The sequence below is a fragment of the Dreissena polymorpha genome, chromosome 6 (assembly GCF_020536995.1).
Source record: "Dreissena polymorpha isolate Duluth1 chromosome 6, UMN_Dpol_1.0, whole genome shotgun sequence".
NCBI lineage: Eukaryota > Metazoa > Mollusca > Bivalvia > Myida > Dreissenidae > Dreissena > Dreissena polymorpha.
In genome coordinates, this window is record NC_068360.1 from 42330228 (window position 1) to 42356077 (window position 25850).

The 25850-nt window shown below is 35.5% G+C and overlaps 2 protein-coding genes across 17 annotated transcripts in view; both read right to left on the reverse strand.

Annotated features, from left to right (window-relative positions):
* Positions 1 to 25850, reverse strand: part of LOC127834373 (monocarboxylate transporter 5-like) — a 42397-nt gene that overhangs the window by 14036 nt on the left and 2511 nt on the right. Inside the window, exons 1-7 of one of the 16 annotated variants that reach the window (XM_052360156.1) lie at positions 18631 to 18649; positions 15350 to 15453; positions 14617 to 14836; positions 12463 to 12606; positions 11442 to 12248; positions 11012 to 11062; positions 10084 to 10507 (exon numbers count right to left, since the gene is read on the reverse strand). In XM_052360156.1, the coding sequence (XP_052216116.1) occupies positions 10338 to 10507; positions 11012 to 11062; positions 11442 to 12248; positions 12463 to 12606; positions 14617 to 14836; positions 15350 to 15370 (1413 nt within the window). In that variant the 5' untranslated portion in view covers positions 15371 to 15453; positions 18631 to 18649 and the 3' untranslated portion in view covers positions 10084 to 10337. Of the gene's footprint in view, positions 1 to 10083; positions 10508 to 11011; positions 11063 to 11441; positions 12249 to 12462; positions 12607 to 14616; positions 14837 to 15349; positions 15454 to 15516; positions 16015 to 18500; positions 18650 to 20485; positions 22080 to 22406; positions 22458 to 22827; positions 23620 to 23848; positions 23993 to 24861; positions 25082 to 25701; positions 25807 to 25850 lie in introns of those variants that run through there. The other 15 variants (XM_052360161.1, XM_052360170.1, XM_052360159.1 and 12 more) reach the window with 15 other exon arrangements.
* LOC127834375 (uncharacterized) lies at positions 1317 to 5007 on the reverse strand. Its single transcript, XM_052360171.1, has 2 exons — positions 4840 to 5007; positions 1317 to 3596 (listed from the first exon to the last, which is right to left on the reverse strand). The coding sequence occupies exons 1-2, from the start codon at positions 4937 to 4939 to the stop codon at positions 2749 to 2751; spliced, it is 948 nt and encodes a 315-aa protein (XP_052216131.1). The 5' UTR covers positions 4940 to 5007; the 3' UTR covers positions 1317 to 2748.

Below are 25850 nucleotides of genomic sequence, written 5' to 3' on the forward strand. Positions count from 1 at the left end.
ATAATAGAAAATATATTTCTTTCTATGATCACAAGTTAATAAAAATCGATATTCCAACGAAGGGGGTTTGAAAAGAAAACATTACTGCGCAAAGCAATAATTGCACGGTTAGGTCAGCTATTGTGTAGCAACTATGTTAATATTTTGTTTGTAATCTGTATATTTTGAAACTTAGCCAGATACATTATGCAAATATTTTTATTATTTTATTTTTCTTTGAATGTGTTTCGCGTTTGAAAAAGTTGTGAGTAGAGAGTTTATTTGTACATACATTTAATATGTTGTATATATTTTGTTATTTTGTGTATATAATGTACCTCGCATTTATTGGGTTCATATAACGTAACATTACATTATTTGTTTTGAATTTTCATTTGATTAAAATCAATGTTTTATGTTTCAAAGATGATTGAGGTCACTTTTTTATAATAATTATTTTTTTAGTTGATGGAATCTGGTACATAAGTTAATCAATTTTAATTGAAGCCATTGACACAACATTAGTTTATATAGATTCCCGTGAATAATCATATTTTATTTGCATATGCATAAATTTCCTATATTTAAATATATTTTATTTCATATACATTCATCAGATAGTAAACATATTTATTTATGTTCATGTTATTCTAATTGCAATCTTCAGTTTTGTATATTTTCTTTTAGATGTACACATGCATACAATAACCTATTATCATCTTATGTTAAGTTCATATATTTACATAAGCACATTGTAGAAGTAAGCGTTCTAAAATGTGTGATGTAAGTTTTTGTAGACGATTTATGGTGAAGTGATGGCAAGAGGTAATCAACACAAAACAGATGTTACAAGTAATATAATACATGCAAACCTTTTTGACAAAAACATACTTGCTGTGCTATGTGTATTATGACATGTGTTTATGTCTTTTATATAATCACGGATTAAAATAATACATGTACAAACCTTCTTAATGTCTTGCTGATAATTTATTTCCGAAATTAAAATGACACTCAAACAGTCATTTATTTTTAAAAACTCAAATAGTCAACCCTTGTATGACAATCCAACAGTTATCTAAAATATGATCATTCAAATGTTATCCAAAATATAATAATTCAAATGTTATCCAAAATATGATGAATCGAATGCCATCCAAAATTTAATATTTGATAAATTCAACTGTTTTCCAAATATGATATTTCAAATATAATCCAAAATATGATATTTCAAATGTTATCCAAAATATGACGAATTAAATGTTATCTAAAGTATGACAATCTAATAGTCATCCAAAATATGATTATTCAAATGTTATCATAATATGACAGTTCAAATAATATCCAAAATATAATAATCCAAATGTTATCCAAAATATGAGAATCCAAAAGTCATCCAAAATATGATAATTCAAATGTTATCCAAAATATTACAATTCAAATGTTATCCAAAATATGATAATAATTCAAATATTATTCAAAATATAATAAATCAAATGTAATCCAAAATATGACATTTATTTAAATGTTCTCCAAAATATGATAATTCAAATGTTATCCAAAATATGATAAATCAAATATTATACAGACAATGATTAATCAAATGTTATCTAAAATTTAATTATTTAAATTTTATCCAAAATATGATAATTAAGCTTTAACCCAACAATCTTTCTAAGTATTTGAAAGCAAAAATCGTCAAAAATATGACATTCTAGCAGTCGTCCAAATATGAATATCTAAAGGTCACCCAAAATTTGATGATCGTACAGTAATTTAGAATATGACAATAAATCAATCTTTTAAAATATGACTTTCTAACAGAATACACAATATGGCAATATACCAAAAAATTAAACCATTAATCTGTGTTTATTCCAACTTCTTTCGAAACTAAAACATGTCATAGTTGATAAGTATTTGTGAACAACTGAACAGGACTTAACGTAAATTTAATATGTTTATATGATTACATTATCGATATACGAGTGAAACTGAGATCCATATTTACCGCGTTACTGATTTTGGTTAATGGCATACAAGGATTAGCCAGCCAAACATGTGAAAGATATATGTATCCTGTATGACGCTCAAAATCATTGGATTCACAGTAGCTTGCGAGTGTTTTGCTTAAGTTTTGTATGTAATATTTATTATTTATCTGGGCTCATTGCACATATTATAGATACAATCTGTAAATGAGATTTCACTGTGTTCCTGTCGTTAGTTCCTGAAATAGATTACTCCGGTAAAGAACACGTGAATTCATAATGACCATAATTGGAATACTGTCTGCGTGAGCATACGAGAAGTCTCCGAAGAGCGCAAGAAAAATATCCCATACATGCATATGAGAAGTATAACATAGTATATACAATTACATGTATACTCTATTTAATTATACATCAATGTACATGTTGGCATTTATTTATGCTAATCCTATTTCATTTATTCTAATGATATTGTATGATTTATTATTAGTACAAACCATTTCAAAAACATGTAATGGTAGTAAAACTATTATTACCATAGATAATGAATGAACCTCTCAAATGTTTAAGCAAACTTATTTGGTTATTTTTAGATGTAAGCAGAATACATCAACTAATTCACAATACTTGCTAGAGAGTTTCTATTCACGCTTATCACCGGCAACAATTTGGTTTGATCTGTATTAAAAGCAGTCCGTCATCAGTACCCACAACTACAAACGTGTAATATTAACATGTATAGTAAATTCGACCACATTTAAAATATCCGATTGGTTACCTAACTATGTGCCGGTGATATCTTATACAACTGAAGTTTCCTGTTGCCTACAAATACGTTGGACACTGCCAGCCTAGTGCCATCCTTAGACACACATATGCTGTACGGCAACTCCATATCCACTGGGTAGGTACCAAGTATGGCACCGTCCACTGTCAAGTGCACAATGGAGTTTTTTTTCTTACTGCACACCAGAACCGTCTCACCAGGCCCTACACATGCACCACGAGGTTCCTTTATGGTCTCACCAGTGACTGCTCTGGACGTGCCCTTAAATGTATCATATATGAACACTGTGTGAGCGAGCCTGTCAGTAAGGACCAACGTGTTCTTTGACTGGACATACGTGCAACTACTCTCACCCTTTTTGTACGTGTTTTTTGGAAACTTCACTTGATCAAATTCAGACTCCACACAATCCACTGTGATCATTCTTACAGGGCGGGAATCATTGAACGTACTCACAACCATGTTAGATGGAGACTTACAGCATATATAGTAAGCATCGAATGGTGTGTTGATCTCCCTTTTTAGCCGTGTGACATTGTCAGAAATCACGGACAGGAAAGAGACATTATTCCCACCTCGTGTAACAGCAAGTTCATTATGAGGAAGATATAACACGTCTCTTGGGTTTGTCTTGAACTTATACGGTGTTCCTACCCTCTGCAGCCGCTCATTCAGTATGATCATTTTCTTATTTTTGTTATCCACGGCTACCAATCTACCATCCGGCAAGAAGTCCAGTCCACTGAGTAAAGGTTCTTCCTCATCATCAGGAGTCTCTGGTAGATCCACGGACACAAGAAGCTCCAGGATGACTGGCCTTGACTGGGATGATATACAACCTTGAATAATAACAATAATAATAATTAAAATAACAATAATAGTTAATAAATAGATTTTTAACAAAAACAAATTCATTATCATGGGCATCCTCCTCCTCATCGTCATCATCACCAACGTCATCATCCTCTTCCTCATCACCATCGACAATAAACAAATATTTTTGTTAGAAGTATTGATGATTGTATATATTCATGTATCATCATCATCATCATCATCATCATCATCATCATCATCATCATCATCATCATCATCATCATCATCATCATCATCATCATCATCATCATCAGTATTACCATATTCATGTTAAATCGTGACACCTTTGATGTGTAGGTGCAGACGAATGAATACTCATAACTAAGTAATGTTTCCGTGCAACAAAACCATCTTCTGACACTTAATGACCTTTAAATTTCGTTATGTTGTTATAATATGCACAAATAATAAAAATGCGTATAAATACTGGTGTACCATTTTCAAAATATTAATAAACTCATATGTTTAAAACAATTTATTTGCATCTCTCGCATATATGAAGAAACAAATTCCTATCGAAGCACTGAACTCATAAAATGCCTAGTAACGATGTTATAAATAATATGTTTAAAACAACATATAACAAAGATTTCCCATACTCATTCCTGTGAAGTCAGGTAAAAAAATTGTTACATCGTAACACGCAAAAAAGCTTATCTACTCTTATTGCCACATATTCTTGATCGCAGTAGATCTTATTAGAAAAGATATGATATTCTGATTAGTATTAGTTTAAAACTTTATTGTCACTGTATCGTTACCTTCTAGTTTACAATCTCAAGAATTAATACCGACGATAGGCATGCATGCTAATCTTATATAATAATAGTTTAGTCGTGGCTATAATCGTGACCACGGTCAGTTAAATCGTGAAAAATATCGCAATCATAATCATGCTGTTTCATCATGGAGCGCATTTGTAGTTGTTAAACGTGGACACTGTATCACCTCACATAGGAACGAACATATTCGAGGAAACCATCTGTGATAATCGTGTCGGATTAACACCCAATTAACGACTTCATGCAATTCGCTATTACGGTCGTGTGCGATAATGTCTGTCTGCATTATAGATCAGACCATGTCATATCGTTGCACCTGTAATTTTCAAATCTTGTACAGATTGCTACTGTGCGCAAACCAGCGTATCATTACGTATGGACAGGCATCACGATCGGCTATTATAAAGCTACGCCATTTTTATAATACCTTGATTGTTGCCATTACAATTTAGTTTTATTAAATCGTTTCCAATTTCAAGAAGTGTTGACAGCTCTCTTTGGAACGACACCGTCACTGTTGGTGACATTTTAAGATTTCTATGTTCGTTGATAATTGATTCCCATGCGTTGTTCTTCTCTTGAATAATTTTCGATCACATGTATTGTTGACTGGTCGTTCCGTGTTCTAGAACGGCACAACATATTGGCAATACTTTATACATTTCTTCTTTAACTTTGACCGAGGCTTCCCTCTTAATTCTAATGCGCTTGACTTCTGTTTTTTTTAATTGTTTTACATCAGTTATTAACTTGTTCTTTGCCTCTTCAAACATTTGTATGATGCGATCTCTCATTTTATCCACCTCTGATGAAATTTTTGCAATTGATTCATTCAAACCAGTCTTCGACTGCTTACAATCCGCTATGATAGCGTCAGCCTCAGACTGCAGTTTTATCATGGATTGGTGTAATGCTTGAAGCTGCGGTCGTTCTTGTCCAGATGCGCTAGCTATTTCATCCACTTGGTCACATTTCCTGTGAATTAGTACACATTTACTGCAGCAGAGCTTTGAATGATCCTGACAGAAAAACTCTACTTCCTTGCCGTGCTCCGGACATATGTCCATTCCTTTCATATCGACTCTCACTGGCACTGATTTGCTATCCTGGATATTGACAATATCATGTTTACCATGTTTATACACGGTGTGTGGATTTTTGCAAGCATCACAAAGGAACTGGTTACACTCATTGCAGAAAAACATAGCAATGTTTGATACGTTGTCTTTCATACATGTCTCACAAAATTGTGTGACAAAACATTCTCCAATGAAATCGCCTGCATTGTCCCGGTTTGATTCACGTCCTGTCGCCATAATAAAGTTAGTGTTTAAAAAATCTTCCTTTCGATTTGAAAAGTCTGCTTTCGATTCTGAAAATTAAGGTTTCAAAATATTTCCGATTTACAACACGCACAGATTAAACAGAATGTTCTTTTAAAATCACGATACTGTACACTATCATTATGTAAATATTATGAAATCAAGATTCTATCTTATACAGTAAAAATCACAAAATGTCCTCTTAGTTTGTAAACGAACTTAAATCGGCTTGTCCCTACAACGGCCATGTCGCTCGATAAACATCTATAAAATCCTGACTACCTCGATCGATATTTAATAGTTATGTGGTATACGCAATTACCTTTATATCGATCATTTTTTGCGTGCTAGATATGATTGATTTGTACCCGTAATAGTCTGCAAACAATTGAGTTTGATGTCTTGGACCCCATTTAATTTATTCTAAATGCAGTAATGCCATACTTGTGAGTTTTTTTTCGACTATTCAAACTTAAATTGTGACGATGTGTTATAAAATATCACAGTTTACACTTAAATGTTACTGCTTTAACATTTTGTTGAAATTGTGACGAGCTTAAGAATATTTAAAGACCGATGTATAAAGCGGCGGTGGCTAATTTAAAACTGTACATGTAATTACCCAATACACTGGAAAACTACGATATCTGTTTGTGTGTTTTGATATCCGATACCAGATAAAGTATCTATCAAGTTGATGAGTCGTTCATTTCGTTTTCTGCGTTTCTTACGCATTAACGTTTTTATGCAAATTCGTACGTACGTTACACGTTTCAAAAACACGTTCGCACTCTTAAGAATTCTGTAGAATCATACGATAAATAAATCTGCGCTCTCCAGCTATAGGTTAGAAATTACGTTACAATATAATTCAGCGGTAATACGCGATACCGAAAAAATAGAAAAGGAAAAGGGCCATTGGTAAGGTATAACATTCTTGATTTGTTTGAACGCAAAATAGATTTCTAATTGCTAATTTTCACAATCACAATTGACCAGTGGCGTAGCTAGGCCATTATTTTTAGTCCGTATGTACCGTTACATGGGCAAGTGTGTGTATGTTTTAATGCTTCAAATTCGTCTGCGTCTTATAATCTATCGCGAGAGGGCTCCCATCTGTGGCCCATAAGGTGGAAAATGTGAACTCCAAAAGGTTAAAAATCTATGTTTTTGTTTTAATTATAAATAGTAGCATTATTTTGACATAGTTTCATTTTAAAGCCAAGTATGTGTAGCTTACATTATGATTCTGCGCTGTGTGATGGGAACTGTACTTGGTAACGTTTTATGTTTACATCTATCACGTGGTAGTGTGGGAATATCCAATATATATTTTAGTCGAAGACTTTACATTTGATTTGTCCATTTAACAATGAAGTTAACTAATAACGGATAAACTGGTTTGAAATAGGATTTTCGGGCGCCCTCAACCCGACAGTAATGATGGTTGGGTTTCGAACAGGATCCAAGGGACGCATCGATTCCAGAGGTAACCCTGGGTCTTTCATGTGCCCTTTGTCAAATATCGTAATTCATGAATCTCCGAAGTCAAAGAATAAGATTTGCACGGTAAATCGATCATGAACAAAAAAAAAGCCCAAAAGATGTTCGTTGTTTATCGACTTATAACCAATACTATACTTAAAAAATCTGAAGAACGTCAAGACAAGTGTAGTCATTTAGTATCAAATATTATAATCATCAATTTATTACATTAATTAAACCTATATAACTGATATTATAGTTTCCGTTTATTCTATTTAAATACATCAATACAAATGATTGTATTATTTTGGTGTATGAGTGTATGAGTGCTGTTTTATCCACTTGATAACATGTCTGGTGAATAAATACACTTATTTCAGTTTCCTGACAAAAAATATAATTCATTGCCGTGCTATGGACATCTGTCAATTCCTTTCACTTGCACATATCGCGTATCCTGGATATTGTCGATGTCATGCATCCCAGTTTTAAACACGGTGCGGTGATTTTGTTCACGTATCGCAAAGAAACTCAGCACAACGTTTGCAGAAAACCGTATCATTTTTCATATTTTGGTGTAATTACATTGCTCTCACGAATGTGCACATTCTCCTGTGAAGTCGCCTATATTGTCTCGGTCTAAATCACGTGGTCTTCCTAATGCCATTGTGAAGTTTCTCCGCTAAAACTCATTTAGAGTTTTTAACATTCATTCTGGGTGTGATTACGATGTTCTCAACATGGTCTTAATGAAGGCTGTCAGGTAAGCTTAGTGGTTAAGACACGCGCCTTTTACCTACGCGACCTGGGTTCAATCCACGCTCAATGCACACGTAAGATTTGTTGCTGGTCACCGAACCGGACAGATATGGTTTTATCCTTGTAGCATCCCCCTATCCACACTCCACAGGACGACACGAACATTGAATGTTTTTTTGTGAAAACGACATGGCTGAAAATTACAGGTTCAATTCAAAATGTGTCCCAACTTTCTTGAGTCTCGCAGGTAAATTAGCAGAAGTGCTTGGGCACTCTCCGCGTCCCCGTATAGTGCGTCCTCATGCGCAGAAAGACTCCATATACTTCGAACTACACACTTATCAGTCAGTTCTTTTGTGGATGTAATCGTGATAATATTTGAAGAACAATTACAGTTCCCTCAATTATAGAAATAGATCTGGAGTATTTGGGTTCCTACGTTAGCTTTAAACTTGCAACGACGCTGTCCGAGTTCCTATTAAAATTGTAGAGGTTCTTCGGAGGACGGGGGAGTCACATGAAAGACGTAAGACGGATTAGCAGAAGCTGATGGCTTTACGGGCTTTCACTCCGATATTGAACAACCAATTCATGGGTCGATCCAGCGTTCAACCTTACTTCACTGATGGGACATTAATCGAGTTGAATTGTACCAGTTCTTCACATATTTTCACATAATGTTACAAGGTTGTCTCTTCTGTTGTGCGCATTAATCTCCCCAACTAAGCTATCTGACAGGATTCCGAGTGTGTCACAGAGTTATAACATTTTATAACGAGTAGCGCTGATTTTTCTCCCGACGAGGTTGTTAATGTGTTATGTAGAACTGCATTGCGTTGCATATTTATTACTCAAATAGTTTTATTTTCGCAGTGTGGATGCAGTATAACGTTATTATTATGGGTCTAGCGGTTAATAGTATGTGTATTTTATTTTCATACGGTTACGCTTTGCTTGATTTGCATTCAGTTATAGTGTCCAGACAGAATCATTAATACATTTTCAGTAATATTTAATTTTAATACACCATGCTTGTACCAGTAAGTATTTCAGACAGATCTCAAGTTGATCCTTTCCAAGGTATATTAAGGAAAATTAAATTCGATATATTTAAATCTACTCAACACTATATATAAGTTAACATGATACAACGAAATACCAACGAATTTTCGTTTGTGAACCAGGTAGTACATATATTTAAAAAAAACTTCTAAAGTTTATCCCATCCTAATTATATTAAGGAAAAGTACAATTTTTAAAGCTACTTATAACCAAAAATAAAGTAACATGATTCAATGAACTGTCTTTTGTTAATAATAGTGTAAATGAAGTATTCGCTTTTAAATGCAACAGCTTTAAAATATGTATCCTGTGAACCTCATGCGATGGCATCTTCCAGTATGCTGAAGTATTTTTATTTCCCTGACGTTTTTCTTGTATTCCAGTAAAAGTGCACCTTGGTAACGTGAATATAGTTTTTTAATTCAAGCATCGGTCGATTTATTATTTATCCATATACATAATTACAAATTTACATGAGTGAAATAGTTAAAAGTTCTAGTTGTTTCACGCGAATTCTGTCTATATTTAGGCCAACGATAATAATTAAATAATTTAAATTACATTTCGGTTTCAGATTACACCCTTTTACATCTGAAATCTAAAAATGTGTAATGAAGTGCAGAGACTCTAAGTTGAACGGTATTTTCGAATGCGTACATTCCCCATTTTTGTTTTTCGTTTATTATTAAATTATCTAAAGCGAATTTTTAGGCTTAAGTGTATGGTATTTCGTTAGAATATGTATTGAAATGTTTTGTTCATGATGATGTATTGCAAACTCTGGCTTGATGTTTCATATGTGAACAAGTTCGTCTATAAACAGAGACATTCTTACAAACGTCGTCCAATAATCTGAGATATGTAGGAAATTAACAGTGACAATTTAGATATTTTGTAACATAACAACACTTTCTTTAAAAAGTACATACAACTCAATTTAACGTACATATATGTCGCTATGACGATAAATCTACTTCATGATAAGTTCATATGTGAAATTATTGAATAGTTGACTTCTAAAAGTATAAATAGACTAATATTACTCAATTTAAAATATTTATTAAAAACAAATTTATATCGGAGTATACTGGATTGTGAGTAAACATTTCTACCATGTTTGCAAAATCTACTTAAATAAACGTTGGCAAACTCGTCTTAAATAAGTCACAAGAACTCGGCAAACAAGTTTTATAAAATGACACGATTGGAACCATGTCGTATGGGACGCTGGGGGAAAAAATTCCGATATTAATGAATCGATTGTGAAACAAAAGCATGTAAAATTGTCTTCTAACAATCAAACTTCTTTAAAATCATTGCGTTTAACATGGCCAGGGATAAATAAGTGTTGTTGTTGTTCGCTTAGTTCTGTTGCATCGTCAATGTTGTCTTCTTGGCGACACTTCTGCCGTCGCAATAGGTATGCGCCCGCAACTGCAAGGATACATCCCAGAATGAGAACAGCGCCTGTGGGGAAAACATGATGTGTAAGCTACATGTATATATTCAAATAAACATATTATTTCTCAGCATGCAACTGTTAGCATTTGAGGTTTCATCGTTTGCTGTATTGAATGGTTTTAGTATGTATTTCAGATTACAGACACCTTTAGTGGTACTTCGAGAAAACTACAAAGCTGCATGTAATAGCCCCTGTTGCACAAGTGGTGCCAAACATATACGGCCCATATCTGACAAATAGACACCACGTCGTGTTAACACTTGATTCACTAAATATACTCGTCCAACATCCAAATTTATCACTCACAGACCAAATAACAGACCGACCATTAGCCAGGAAAAACACTTCCAGCCTACACTGTATTTACGTTTTAACGTGACTTCAATTAAACGAAATATTCCACAAAAGCGGAAAGTGTCGTCCCTGATAAGCCTGTTCGGACTGCACAAGCGAATCTGTGACGTCGCTTTACCCACAGATCACTCACTAATATAATCATACAATCATACCTGACATCATGAAACTGTAGTGGTAGGAGGAAGTCACTTCATACATGTAACCTGACAATTAAAAAAAGTATTGTCCAGGAAATGATAATCATAGCAGTTATGGTCATTTCTATCGGGTGTAGAGTGACATTATTAAAAACTGCTTTATTGAATAAGTTCAATTTAGGTTGGTTAGATGTTACCGCTGAATTTATTAAATATAAACATACCCTGATACAACCTTGAAGCTATGCCATAAATTTCACTTAGTACAGTTCCAATAAGCAAATCTCACTACTGTATGTGTAATGGCAATGACATATATTGCATTAAGTACATTCGTCCAGTTTATCTTTTTTTTCTTTTGGGTACCCGTTGGAGCTCAATTGGAACAATATTCTCAATACGTTTATTTGTTGTACTTATCATAACATTAACGTCGCCTCATCACCTGCTACCGGAGGTCCAGCGATAAAGCCGAGTCCGCAAAAGAAGTATTCTAGGCCATGCGCGTCGGATATCCGGTCCTCACCGACGAAATCCAGAGTGATCGGCGTCATCAGGGAGTTTGAGCCACCTGTAAAAATCCCCGCTACCACAGCGAAGGCGAACTCCGCTCCGTCCATGCTTGCGTACAAGGGATATGATATGGTTAGAGCACCGGATACGCCAAGGCAGCATACATGTATTAGTAATGAGTCTAGTTTGTCTGTAACGAAGCTAATCGCCGAGATGAATCGTCCGGATGTATTGCATATTCCGAATATTGTCATAATTAACGTCACGTCCACGTCGCTTTTACCTTTGGTCAGCATGAAATTTGGTAAATGCATGAGACAGACGGACAACATAAAGTTCCAGGCTGTTGTGCTGAATAAATATAACATGAATGGGGCATTTAACAAAAGAGAACAATCGAAACAAACGAAACCTTTACTATTACATCCCGTAATTTTGCCATCTTTTTTTCGTTCTCGTTTTCTGTCATTTTGTAACTGTAGTTCTCGGGAATTCGGTCTGCAAAGCAGTGCAATGCAACATAGCTGTGCTGTTATTCCAGCGGTCATAAGGAACATGCCCTTAAGCGCGTATCTGTCCAGAAGAAAAAATGTCAAGGGCGAAGCAACAAACATTGCGAGCCCAATCACCGCCTGGCTCAGCGCGATAACGAACTTCTTCCGCTTCTCGAAATAGTACGCCAATACGACGACAAAAGGGACGCTAACCAATGCATTTCCCGTACCTGGAAATGTTGACACTGTTTAAAAGTTTGAATTATATTGAATGTTGTTAGATTATACACCCGTATTATCACAATCAACAACATATAATATGTTAATTCCGTCATATATTATTTACGCGAATAAATAACATTAAGTATTTACAATTTAAGAGAAAATAGTATGCATGCTACTGCCGATTAAGCGCTATCTAGAATGATATATTATTTAAACGAAACTAAGTGCTGTTACCTCCTAACACCCCGAAAATAAAGATCAGGAGATCTATGTTTTGTACGAAAGCACTCGCTACGTATGATGACGTCACTAGGATTGCACCTATCAACATGCTCGTTCGGCAGGAGTAGGTGTCCATTACTATAGAAACCAGTGGACCTAGAAAGAGACATAGCCATGAAAAGACAGGATATGGATACAATAGTATTGCTTGTCCTTTGGTATTATTAGATTTTATTTCAGAAAATATTATTTTGAAAGATATCTATTACATGTACAAGTATATCAGTCTATATGTATATACACTATGTGAACATTCTGGCGTGTCAAGTTTTGTTTTGACACCGCTAAAAGATGTTATAGGCCAAACATACCTCTGTGCCTGCGGTTGCAGAGAAAAAACCGCTTGGGTAAGATTGTGGGTAAGATTTTATTTAGGCCATGGTCATGATCTGAACAAACTTGAAGGTTTCCACTATACGATGTTACAAACCAAAGATTAAATCCCTGACCCTTGTGGTTTCAGATAAGATTTTAAAAGTTCATTCTATTTATATAGAGAAAATTATCCCACCCACACTGGCGGCCATGTTTTTAATACCCAGATTTAAAAAAAATATATATGTAAGGAAAATGCTTCTAACATACATAAAGAGAAAACTGTCCCTTCCCCTGGTGGCCATGTTTTTCCACTGATTACAACCATTTTCAAACTCGTCCAAAATATCCACATAACCAATGTTTTGACCAAATTTCATGATGATTAGGCAAAAACTGTGACTTCTGGAGTGTTCACAAGCTTCTGACTATATAAATATAAGAAAAAAGCTCCCCCCCATGGCGGCCATGTTTTTTTTACAGATCTGAACCATTTTTAAACTCAACCGTCGTATCCAGGAAAAAAATGTTCGAAACAAATTTCACGAAGACTTGGCAAAAATGTGTCTTCTAGACTGTTCACATGGCGGCCATGTTTTTCCACTGATCACGACAATTTTCAAACTCCTCCTAGATATCCACAATACCAATGTATTGACCAAATTTCATGATGATGATTAGGCAAAAAATGTAACTTCCAGAATGTTCACAAGATGTTTGACTATATAAATATATGGAAAACGACACCCCCTCCCTGGCGGCCATTTTTTTACCGATCCGAACCATTTTCGAACTCAATCGTCGTATCCTTGAAACAAATGTTTTGACCAAATTTCATGAAGATTTGGCAAACAATGTGTCTTCTAGACTGTTCACATGTTTTCACTATATGCATATAGAGAAAACTGCCCCACCCCCTGGCGGCCATGTTTTTCCACCGATCATGACCATTTTCGAACTCTTCCGAGATATCTATAAAATCTATGTTTAGACAAAATTTCATGATGATTAGACAAAAATGTGACTTCTAGAGTGTTCACAAGCTTGTTTTACTTTATAAATATAAGGAAAATGACCCCCCTCCTGGCGGCCATGTTTTTTTACCGATCGGAACCGTTTTCGAACTTGACCGTTGTATCTCGGAAACAAATTTTCTGACCGTATTTCATGAAGATTGGACAAAAAATGTGACTTCTAGAGTGTTCACATGTTTTCACCATATACATATAGAGAAAACTTCCTCGCCCCATGGCGGCCATGTTTTTTCACCGATCTAAACCATTTTCGAACTCGTCCGAGATACATGTATCAATGAAACCAATGTCTTGACCAAGTTTCATGATGATTGGGCAAAAATTGTGACTTCAAGAGTGTTCACAATGTTTCTCTATAGCCATATAAGAAATACTGCCCCGCCCCTTGGCGATCATGTTTTTTAACGGACCGGGACCATTTTGAACTCAACTATCATATCATTAAGACAAACAATTTGACAAAGTTACATGAAGATTGCGCATCAAATGTGACTTCTACAGTGTTAACAAGGTTTTTCTTAGGTTTTTCCTTGTTATTGACCCAGCATGACTCAGTTTCGAACTCGGTCGATGTATCATTGGAACAAATGTTCTGACCAAGTTTCATGAAGATCGGACAATAAATGTGGCCTCTAGCGTGATCAGAAGGAAAATTGTTGACGACGAACGACGCACGACTGACGACGGACAAGCGTTCACAAAAGCTCACCCTGAGCACGTTGTGCTCAGGTGAGCTAAAAACAAACACGTTTCCTACCCAGCAAACTCAACAGCCCGGAGTTGAGAGAGCCGATGACCGACGTCTTGGCAGCGTTCTCGCCGTAATACGTTAGCAGGGCGAAGTAGATGACGCCGCACATGAATATTGACGTCGATAAGAGGAATATCCCAGAATACACCGCGACAAGCACCAGCCATGCCCACCCCTTGTCGACGTCGTTGGCGCGTTGTGTTGTTGCTGCTGCTTGTGTCATGGTCTTCGGGAAAAATATTAATGAGATATAATTATAATGGAAAGGTGGCTGTTAATTAAGAAAATATGGTCAAAGGTACCGAACATTATCGCAAACTCAACATGTAAAAGTTTAGGGTCAGGGAAGCTTGGGTTAGTAAAAACAAAAAATATTTTTACGCCAAATGTAATTTTGGTAATAATATAACCTTAAGTTGTGATTTCTGTTCAGAAAACACTGGTTTGCAAATTCGATTCGTAAGTTCGTGATTAAGAATGACATATCGTTGTTATTTTTCTGATAAACAATTGCGTACATTATTTCAATTGTTCACGTAGACGCCATCGTCTGAATACAACCTGATTAAGAGATAAACTACTCAAAACATAAATTATCATAATAAATGACGACAATGGTGCATTTGAATATAAATAAACCGTTTAATGACACATGATAAAATCTTTAATTCTAAATAATAACGCTTGAAAATGTGAGCATGGCTATTTCAAAAGCATATCATCTTTCGATTCAACTAACCATGCCCATCTTTTCCTTCATGGATAATTACAATGCGTTCATTTATACTTATACGGCTATTGCAGGCATGCAACAGTACTGGAAAATGCGTCCGCTCATATGACCTGTGAAAGTAAAATAACAGCAAGACAGTATTAACGGAAAAAAAGCCAACTTAAAGTACTTACACGTACAGTGTGTGTTTATATCCTTTGCTTTTTTGTTCTGTGACATTAACATAAACACTATCAGATAACAACGAAATAGCCTATGTAAATGAAAACATGAGCACGAAGCTGGACGACTATCTTGACTACATGGTACCATTGGCTGACTATATTTCGAACAGAATTAGCATTTCGATTAACATTTATTTAAACATTTAGTCTTCATTATGACATGTGTCACACAACTGTGCGGTTATCTGATACAAAGAGCGTTTAAAGGCACCATTTCGTAGATAAAATGGCGATATGACCATGTTTCAATTGCTGTTATACAGAAAGATAAAAATACACTCTTGTATGAAAGGCGGCAACGTAACACGATACACTATTGTCATCAGATAAATACCGTAACTTGAAATTCTCAAGCATCAACTGTTTTGTTCAATAGAATCGGTAATCTTGATATGAAATTGTAATCATTTTAAAGCGAAGCAATGTTACCATTTGGAATTTTTGTTGACTGGTCAAAAGTGCTGACCTAAAAACAACAGCATACTACAGCCATTCTAGCACAGGGATTTAAAACACTTACAAAGCAATCACAGTTACCGGTACCCACTGAAAAAATATTAATCACTACGTAACACCCTTAACAACAACGTTATCCACCGAAAAACAAATATGCATCCCCGAACCAATATTCATCCCCGAAACAACAATATTCATCCCCGAAACAACAATTTCATCCTCGAAACAACAACATTAACCCATGAAAACACACTGAATTACCCCAGGAACAACAACATTCCCGCCGAAACAACATCGTTTAACCCCAACACAACAAAATTACAACACGAAACAACGAAACATCTCCCCTCCGGCAACAAACACATTCCCCCCTCTCCCAAACAGTATGAACTACGGAAGCAACAGGTTAACCAGTGAACATATATTAAGATCAATTAACCGGTTACATTTTGAATAAGATTTTAATCTGAACTTTTTAAAATAAATTAAATTATTCTTTGTGGAATACAAAATATATATACTAGTATATCATTTCTAGCACTCGATATTGACCATTTAACGCTATCGCTACTTCAAACAACATGTCACGCCGACGACAGAAAAATAACCTGTCAAGAAACGAGGTTCTTTATGGTTATAAACAGAAATTCCGATTTGACAGGTGGCATTATTGTTTTGTTTGAATCGCAAAACTTTAACTTTGGTATGTTGGGAGTTTAGGCTAACCTCTGTAATTGAGTCTATATAACTCACGATAACATTTAATAGATTGGAACTTTGGTCTGTTTATTTGATGTTTTGTAAACATAATCACAAGACCATTTGAACGCCTATATAAGATGGTTATAAATACTTATTGTATCGATACACTATTTATTTGTTGAGATCTTATCCAGTTTACGTCATATTTTCTTCATTAGAATATACTTTATTTACTATTAATTAGAAAATCCCGACACAACCATATTACCCACCGAAACAACAACATTAACCCGACCCCCACAGACAACAACTAAAACAGTGGGCAATTGCATATCGTATTGCAAAAGTCATCAAGGCGCTTTTCCCCAGATTACCTGGGTTCAAATCTAAGTCACAGTTAGTTAGCGTGTGGCTATGATATTAAGTAGTGAAAACATCATTTTGAATGATAAATAATCACATTATAACAAACAATCAACTTTCTGAACACAAAATCACTATCAAATATATATGTATAACAAGGTATCAAACTCTAAATCATCCGGAAACGGGGTGCATCGCTTTGAACAGCCATAACTTCATCAATGGTGCAGCGATTTTCAGGATCTTGGTCTTATTCAACTCAGAAATGAATTTCCTTTGTAGAAATGTATATATCTTGTTACATTTCTACAAATGCTGGATCAAATTTTAAGAAATGATACGATACACAACTCGCTTAACCTACTTGACACCGATCAGACAGGCATAATGAATGACATCTTCAGTTGTTAAGACACACCTACGCATTGGACCAATGAAATCACTTGTGTGTTTAAAATATCGGTTAGTTGAAATGTATGTAAACAAAGGTTTCAAACGGCGCTGGCCAGTTAGTTTTGATGCATAATGCAACGGCAAGCACGGTAAGAATGTTTTTTATACGTTTTATTGAATTATGGTATCGATGTCCATGAACTTTACTTGGAAAATGCCCACGCGAGTTTTGAATCATATTATTTCTTAAAAGTTGACCCAGCATTTGTAAAAATATTGCAAGACATGTACATTTGCAGACGGAAATTCATTTCTGCGTTAATAAGACCGCGATCGTGAAAATCGCTGCACAATTGATGAAGTCATGGCTGTTCAAAGCGATGCACCCCGTTTTCGGGTGATTTTGAGTTGGATACCTTGTTATATATATTTGATAGTGAATTATTTTTTTTTCAGAATTTTTTTTTTTTCGTTATAATATAATTATTTATCATTCAAAATGATAATTGCACTAATTAATATCATAGCCACACGCTAACCACCTGTGATCTTAGTGGCAGAAACGCATTTGTATGTTATTAACATTTAATTTTATTTATGTTTCTTCTCGTTACTTTTTTACTTTGGCATTTAAGTTTGCTTGCTTCAATATGTCAAGCTTTTTCTCCGAAATTCTCGATTGATATATCCGGATATAATTGTGAACAAGACGCTTTAATGAATTTTGTTTACACTGACGTATTATGTTTGACACTTGAATGAGTCATTATAAATAAAGAGGTCGTTCACGCTGCTTGTTTGCTATTGATTGAATTGTGCACCCAATAAATACATGCAGAAAACTTCGAACCATTTCAAAACATAATTATGATGTGTTTAATCAAAATTGTCTAACATCTCCCATAGATGCGTATTTTACAACAGTTAATATAGAAAAAACATCAACATCACCGTTGGTGTCAATTTATTTTAAACATACAAAACCTTAAAACTCCACAAGGCATATAGTTAAAACTCACGTGTTGAGCGCAAAACATGTTCGTCCATAAATCAAGAAAGATTAATTTACTGTTAGCCGTGTTAATTAAGTCCGTAAACTTATCTGTATCCAATAGAAAACCCGAGCACACCGAAAATCATTTGACCTACGTTCGTCTGTATTCAAGTTGAAATTATCAAACTCCCAGCTAATGTAAAAAGTTTAAAGCATTTAAGAAGGACTAGTCCGTAACCTTATCAGCCCGCATCGAGAGTTTTATCTCCACATTTATTAGTTTTATCAAAGGCTACAACTTGTGACCCGGCGAGTGACTCAGCACTTGAATTGTAGCTTCTTTTATCATCTACTAGTATTTAGTTTTTCATTGTGGTCTTGTGTTTTAAGGTTAAGCCGGGCTATGGTGTGGAAACCCCACCTGTCGGGTATGGTGACCATCAACCAAGCTCACATGCGCCGGGGGTGGGCGGGACTTGAATCCGGGTCGAAAAGGTGATCGTCATCACCAGGTATTTGCAAAAAGACAAATTAATGATTCCACAGTGGTTGAATGTGTTAGGTACATGATCGAAAAGCTCTAGCCATTTTTTATGAGTTCTTCATGTATAGAATAGCATATTGACTAGGAATTTTATTACATGAGCCTCGCTTTAGGAAAACGGGGCTTAATGCATGTGCTTTTATGGAATTTGTTCGTTTAAAAGAAGTATTTTCCTAACGTAAGATCAAGTCTAGGCGGCGAGTCTCGTCTCTGATTAGCTCGTGCGGACACGCATTAAACCCCGTTATCCCAGAGCGGGGCCTATATGTATGCGCGCATGCATGTTAATGAAACACAAGTATTTTGTACCTGCCTTTGTTTTGGAAGGCGATTGGTCTGGAAGTATAATGCTCATCACACTAACTTAAATGTCGCTATTTCAAATCACATTATTGTTTCTATGATACATGTATTATATTATGTTTTATTTTACTCCAACGTATTTGTTCGTATAATTTCCGTACCCGAGGTTCATTGTAGAATACTTAAGAGCACCCGGGGTACTTTTAATTAGTACCTGAGCCGACAACAACCAATAGAGAATCCGTGACATATATCTCGACTGAATTGAATAGGGCCACTTGCAATTAAACACAATGGTTAACCGGGTAAACTTGTACTCATTTTCACGTGCTACCTACTTGGAATTATATATACCGTTAGTTACGTTCGAGATGGAAATCTATGCAAATGTGAACAGTATGCCAATAATGTGCCCGTTTGTTAGTCATCATGTTTGCTCACCGTACTCTGTGAAAAAGGGGTTTAATGCATGTGCGTTACGTGTCGACCCAGATAAGCCTGTGCAATCCGCACAGGCTAATTAGGGACGACACTTTCCGCCTAAAGTTTTGCCAGGAAGAGACTTCCTTTAAACGAAAAATATTATAAAAGCGGAAAGTGTCGTCCCTGATTAGCCTGTGCGGACTGCATGTTCCTAGGTGAAATTAATATCCAACGCCTATAAAACATATCTAATGATGTGCATTGTGACCTGCGCCGTTTGATTCATGTTATTCCTCCGTCGTACTTTCTACAACCACTGAACTGATAGAACCGTCAGTTATGCAAGATATACATTGTCAAGTAACAACTCACATAAGTCATAAAAACTGTCAGTTATACAAAGCCAAGAAAGAATTAACCGGCGGCATGGTAATTGGAACTTACTAAATGGAATTAATTGTGTATTCATACACTTCGTGAGTTAGATCTAAATTTTGAACCAATCAGATGATTGTTTTTGAAAATATTGATATACCGTTATAACGTTTTATTTTTCAATACCATTGTATTTGCATAATGTTACAAAATAGTTAATGAAAGGTATACAATACAGAGAAAATGTCAGAAAAAAATACATGATTATAGATCTCCATTTCAGAAACTATTGCGTGTCCTGGCTGAAAACGAGTAAGGAACATACAATTTAAGTTTGTAAAGTTTATTTCATATCATTTCTACCGACATCTGACCAATAAAACTAGTTTAATACGTTTCACAATAAGAAGGCACAATACCCATCGTATTGACTACATTCAACAGACATAAAGTACATAGTAAATGATACTACTTATACTATTTATTGCATATTATGGACACTTATATAAAATATTAATGGAGACAAAGATCTTTCAATTAACATTGATATATCTTTGATAGAGACAATACTAGCAAATGAGCTGTTCATGGAGTGACCGTTCCTAAACAACATCTACCAGGGTCGGAATTCACAAAAGTGCTCAGGGATGTCTTACAAGCATCTTTTAAAATCCCTGTATCCCTCAACTCTTCGGCTGATACCTGTACAGGTCTTTTTAAATGTTTCTTATTAAATGAATTAATATTTAGCATTTCCAATTTCTGTTAACAGATTTGGTAAATAAAATGAAATCAGAAATATTATTTTAAGTGTCGCTTAAATTAGGATTCCCATAAAAAGCATCATGAACACCGGCCCAGGCCTGGTTATTCACTAAAATCACGTTCAGCACAGTAAACATGATTAACATTTTTTTTAAACATCAGAAACAAAAAATGCAAGAGTAAATACTGTTATGTTTATAATTTCCGGATTTATTATAGCTTTAACATATACTACTGATAATTCTTTAGAACTTTCTGCTCGGAAATTTAGGAGTAGATATTTGAGATGTCAAAGATTGTGCACTCAGCTGTTGTTTATCTGCTGGGTGGATTTCGCTCTAAAACATTACAGCTGATAAACCTTAATGTGTAGATGATAATAAAAGAAGGCATTTACGCTGCTACCACAAAAAATGCCTTTGTCCGTTTTCACCATAGCCTATATAGTCCTCAAATCTTGTTAACTTAACTCCTCTTCACCTGCATTATGGATTTGGCTAAACAATTCAACGGCTAAATGACCTTATATACGTGACGGAATCAATATATTTTCTGGAATTATGGCCCTTTTGTACTTTTTAAAAAAATGTCATTAAAAAAAAGATTATCGGTTTGAAAGCACGTCCTCGTAAATTCACAGATTTATCTGTATGTTTCCAATTGTGTAAGCTGGGTGCTTCAGTGTGTGGAACAAATCTAGTTACAAATTGAGACTCACTCCGACAAAAAGGGGTTTAATGCATGTGCGTAAAAAATTGCCCGAGATTTGCCTGTGTAGGTCCCACATTGTATTCCTTGTTTAAAGGAAATCTCTTCTTAGCCAAAATCCTGTTGGGGTGGAAAGCTTCATCCCTAATTAACATGTGCGGACTTCACAGGCCAATCTGGGGGTGGGGCACTACACAAATGCATTAAGCCCCTTTTTAATGGCAAGGTTTGATTCCCTTTTAAGTTGAATATATTGGCTAACCCTACAGCTCTGAAACGATCTATATAATATATATATCTTATTCTCCATATGAGAGAAGCCTGGAGCGTCTGGCCAAGGTAAGCGTACTCTTGGAGAAACACTACGGCCACTACTTTGATTATAAAATCATCAACAACAACATCACTGACACCATTGTGCAGCTCGAGTCCGCCATTGAAGATGTCTGCTCCACACCCCAGTGGTACTTCGAGAAATCTACAAAGCTGCATGTAAAAGCCACTATTGCACTAGTGTTACCAAACATATAAGGCCCATATCTGACAAATAGTCATGTTAAAACTTGATTTACTAAATATACTCGTCAAAAATCCATATTTATTCACACAAAAACCAATTTACAGACCGACCATTAGTCAGGAACAAAACTTTCAGACTAAACTGTATTTACGTTTTAACGTAACTTCCGTTAAACGAAAAATTCCACAAAAGCGGAAAGTGTCGTCCTTGATAAGCCAGTTCGGACTGCACAGGCTAATCTGGGACGACACTTTACCCATCGGGCAATCACTCATATAATCATACATTCATACCTGACATCATGACACTGTAGTGGTAGGAGGAAGTCACTTCAAACATGTAACCTGACAATTAAAAAAACGTATTGTCCATGAAATGATAACCATTACATATATGGTCATTTCTATCGAGTGTAGAGTTAGATTATTAAAAACTGCTTTATTGAATAAGTTAAATTTCAGTTGGCTAGATGATACCGCTTAATTTATCATATTTAAATATTCCCTGATACAACCTCACAGCTATGCCGTAATGGCCCGGTTCCAAAGAGTGAATCACACTATGTGTAATGGCTGTAACACAAGCAATGTCATATGTTGCAGTAAGTACATTCGTCAAGTTAATCCTTTTTTTCTTTCGGGTACCCGTTCTATTTGAACAATATTTTTAATACGTTTATGTGTTGTACTTAATGCATAAACATCGCCTCCTCACCTGCTATGGGAGGTCCTGTGATATAGCCGAGCCCGCAAAAGAAGAACTCTAGGCCATGCGCGTCGGATATCCGGTCCTCATCGACGAAATCCAGAGTGATAGGCGTCATCAGGGAGTTTGAGCCACCTGTAAAAGTCCCCGCTATCACAACGAGGGCGAACTCCGCTCCGTCCATGCTTGCGTACAAGGGATATGATATGGTTAGAGCACCGGACACACCAAGGCAGCATATATGTATTATTAATGAGTCTAGTTTGTCTGTGACAAAGCTAATCGCCAAGATGAATCGTCCGGATGTATTGCATATTCCGAATATTGTCATAATAAACGTCACATCCACGTCGCTTTTACCTTTGGTCAGCATGAAATTTGGTAAATGCATGAGACAGACGGACAACATAAAGTTCCAGGCTGTTGTGCTGCATAAATATAACAGGAATGGGGTATTTAACAAAAGAGATAAATCGAAACAGACGAAACCTTTACTATTACATCCCGTGATTTTGTTATCTTTTTTTCGTCCACGTTTTCTGTCATTTTGTAACTGTAGTTCTCGGGAATTCGGTCTGCAAAGCAGTGCAATGACACAAAGCTGAGCTTTTATTCCAGCGGTCATAAGAAACATGCCCTTAAGCGCGTATCTGTCCAGAAGAAAAAATGTCAAGGGCGAAGCAACAAACATTGCGAGCCCAATCACCGCCTGGCTCAGCGCGATTATGAACTTCTTCCGCTTATCGAAATAGTACGCTAATACGACGGCAAGAGGGACGCTAACCAAGGCATTTCCCGTACCTGAAAATGTCGATTCTATTCAAAAGTTTAAATTATATAAAATGTTGTTAGATTATATAACCGTATTATCACAATTAACAGAAATAATATGCTTATTCCGTCATTATAAATTTTACGCGAATAAATAACATTAATTATTTACAATTTAAGAGAAAATAGTGTACATGCTACTTCCGGTTAAGCGCTTTCTAGAATGATATATTATTTAAACGAAACAAAGTGCTGTTACCTCCTAAAACCCCGAAAATAAAGATCAGGAGATCTATGTTTTGTACGAAAGCACTCGCTACGTATGATGACGTTACTAGGATTGCACCAATCAACATGCTCGTTCGGCAGGAGTAGGTGTCCATTACTATGGAAACTAGTGGACCTAGAAAGAAACATACATGAAGCCATGAAAAGACATGATATGGATACAATTAGTATTGCTAGTTATTTGTAAGTTTTCAATTTTATTTCAGAAAATATCATTTTGAAAGATATTTATTATATCAGTCTATATACACTATGTATACATTCGGGCGTGTCAAGTTTTGTTTTGACCTCGCTAAAAGATGTTATAGGCCAAACATACCTCTGGGCCTGCGGTTGCAGAGAAAACCGCTGTGGTAAAATTTTATTTAGGCCATGGTTATGATCTGAACAAACTTGGTTGGTTACCACTATACAATGTTACCAATGTTACACACCAAAGATTAAATCCCTGACCCTTGTGGTTTCAGAGAAGATATAAAAAGTTCATTCTATTGAAGTCTCTACATATAAATCTTGTGACCCCCTATACATGGCATGTTTTGAACACAGGGCTTTACTTGAACAAACACTTAGTAGAGGCCCACTAGCCAATTTTATACACCAAATCTTACAGCACTGATCTTTGTGGTTTTAGAGTAAAACTGTTTTCATTTTTAAAAATATATTTTTAGTTCTGATTACCATGTGCAATGTACCGGAACGATGAAAAAAACTTTTTAAAAGTTTAAAGAGGGTCTTCCAAGGATCATTCCAGTGAAGTTTTGTTAATTCTGTCTATGCGTTAAGAAAATTAAGTCGTTAGAAAAAGTTAACGCACTATCGGACGATCGACATCACGGTATTCTTAAAGCCCCTCGTGAGCACTAAAAATATACCAAGCTGAATTGTTCGTACTCATGTTTGTACAACTATTCAGAAAGTCGATATCAATTAATGACACAACGAGTAACATACAACACAAGAAAAAACAAACAGGTTTCCTACCCAGCAAATTCATAAGCCCAGAATTGAGAGAGCCGATGACCGACGTCATTGCAGCGTTCTTGCCGTAATACGTCAGCAGGGCGAAGAAGATGACGCCGCACATGAGTATTGACGTCGATAAGAGGAATATCCCAGAATACACTGCGACAAGCACCAGCCATGCCCACCCCTTGTCGACGTCGTTGGCGCGTTGTGTTGCTGCTGCTGTTTGCGTCATGGTCTTCGAGAAAATATATATATATATACATATATATATATATATATATATATATATATATATATATATATATATGAGAAATAATTATAATGGAAAGGTGACTGTTAATTAAGAAAATATGGTCAAAGGTACCAAACTTTATCGAAAACTCAACATGTAAAAATTTAAGACCAGGGTAGGTTGGGTTAGTAAAAAGAAACACTATTTTTACGCCGAATGTAATTTTTGGTAATAATATTAGCTTAAGTTGTTATTTCTGTTCAGAAAACACTGGTTTGCAAATTCGATTCGCAAGTATAAACACTGGTTTGCAAATTCGATTCGCAAGTATTGTAAGTTCGTGATTCAGAATGGCATATCGTTGTTATTCTTCTGATAAACAATTATACTGCAAACGTTATTTCAATTGTTCGCGTAGACGCCATCGTCTGAACACAACCTGATTAAGAGACAAACTACTCAAAACAAGAATTATTCATAATAAATGACGAAAATGGTGCATTTGAATATAAATAAACCGTTTAATGATATCATACATGATCAAATCTGTAATTCTTAATAAAAACGCTTGAAAATATGAGCATGGCTATTTTAAAAGCATATTATCTTTCGATTCAACTAACCATGCCCATCTTTTTCCGTCATGAATAATTATAATACGTTCATTTATACTTATACGGCTATCGCAGGCACGCAACAGTACTGAAAAATGCGTCGGCTCATATGACCTGTGAAAGTACAATAACAGCAATACAGTATTAACGAAAAAAGA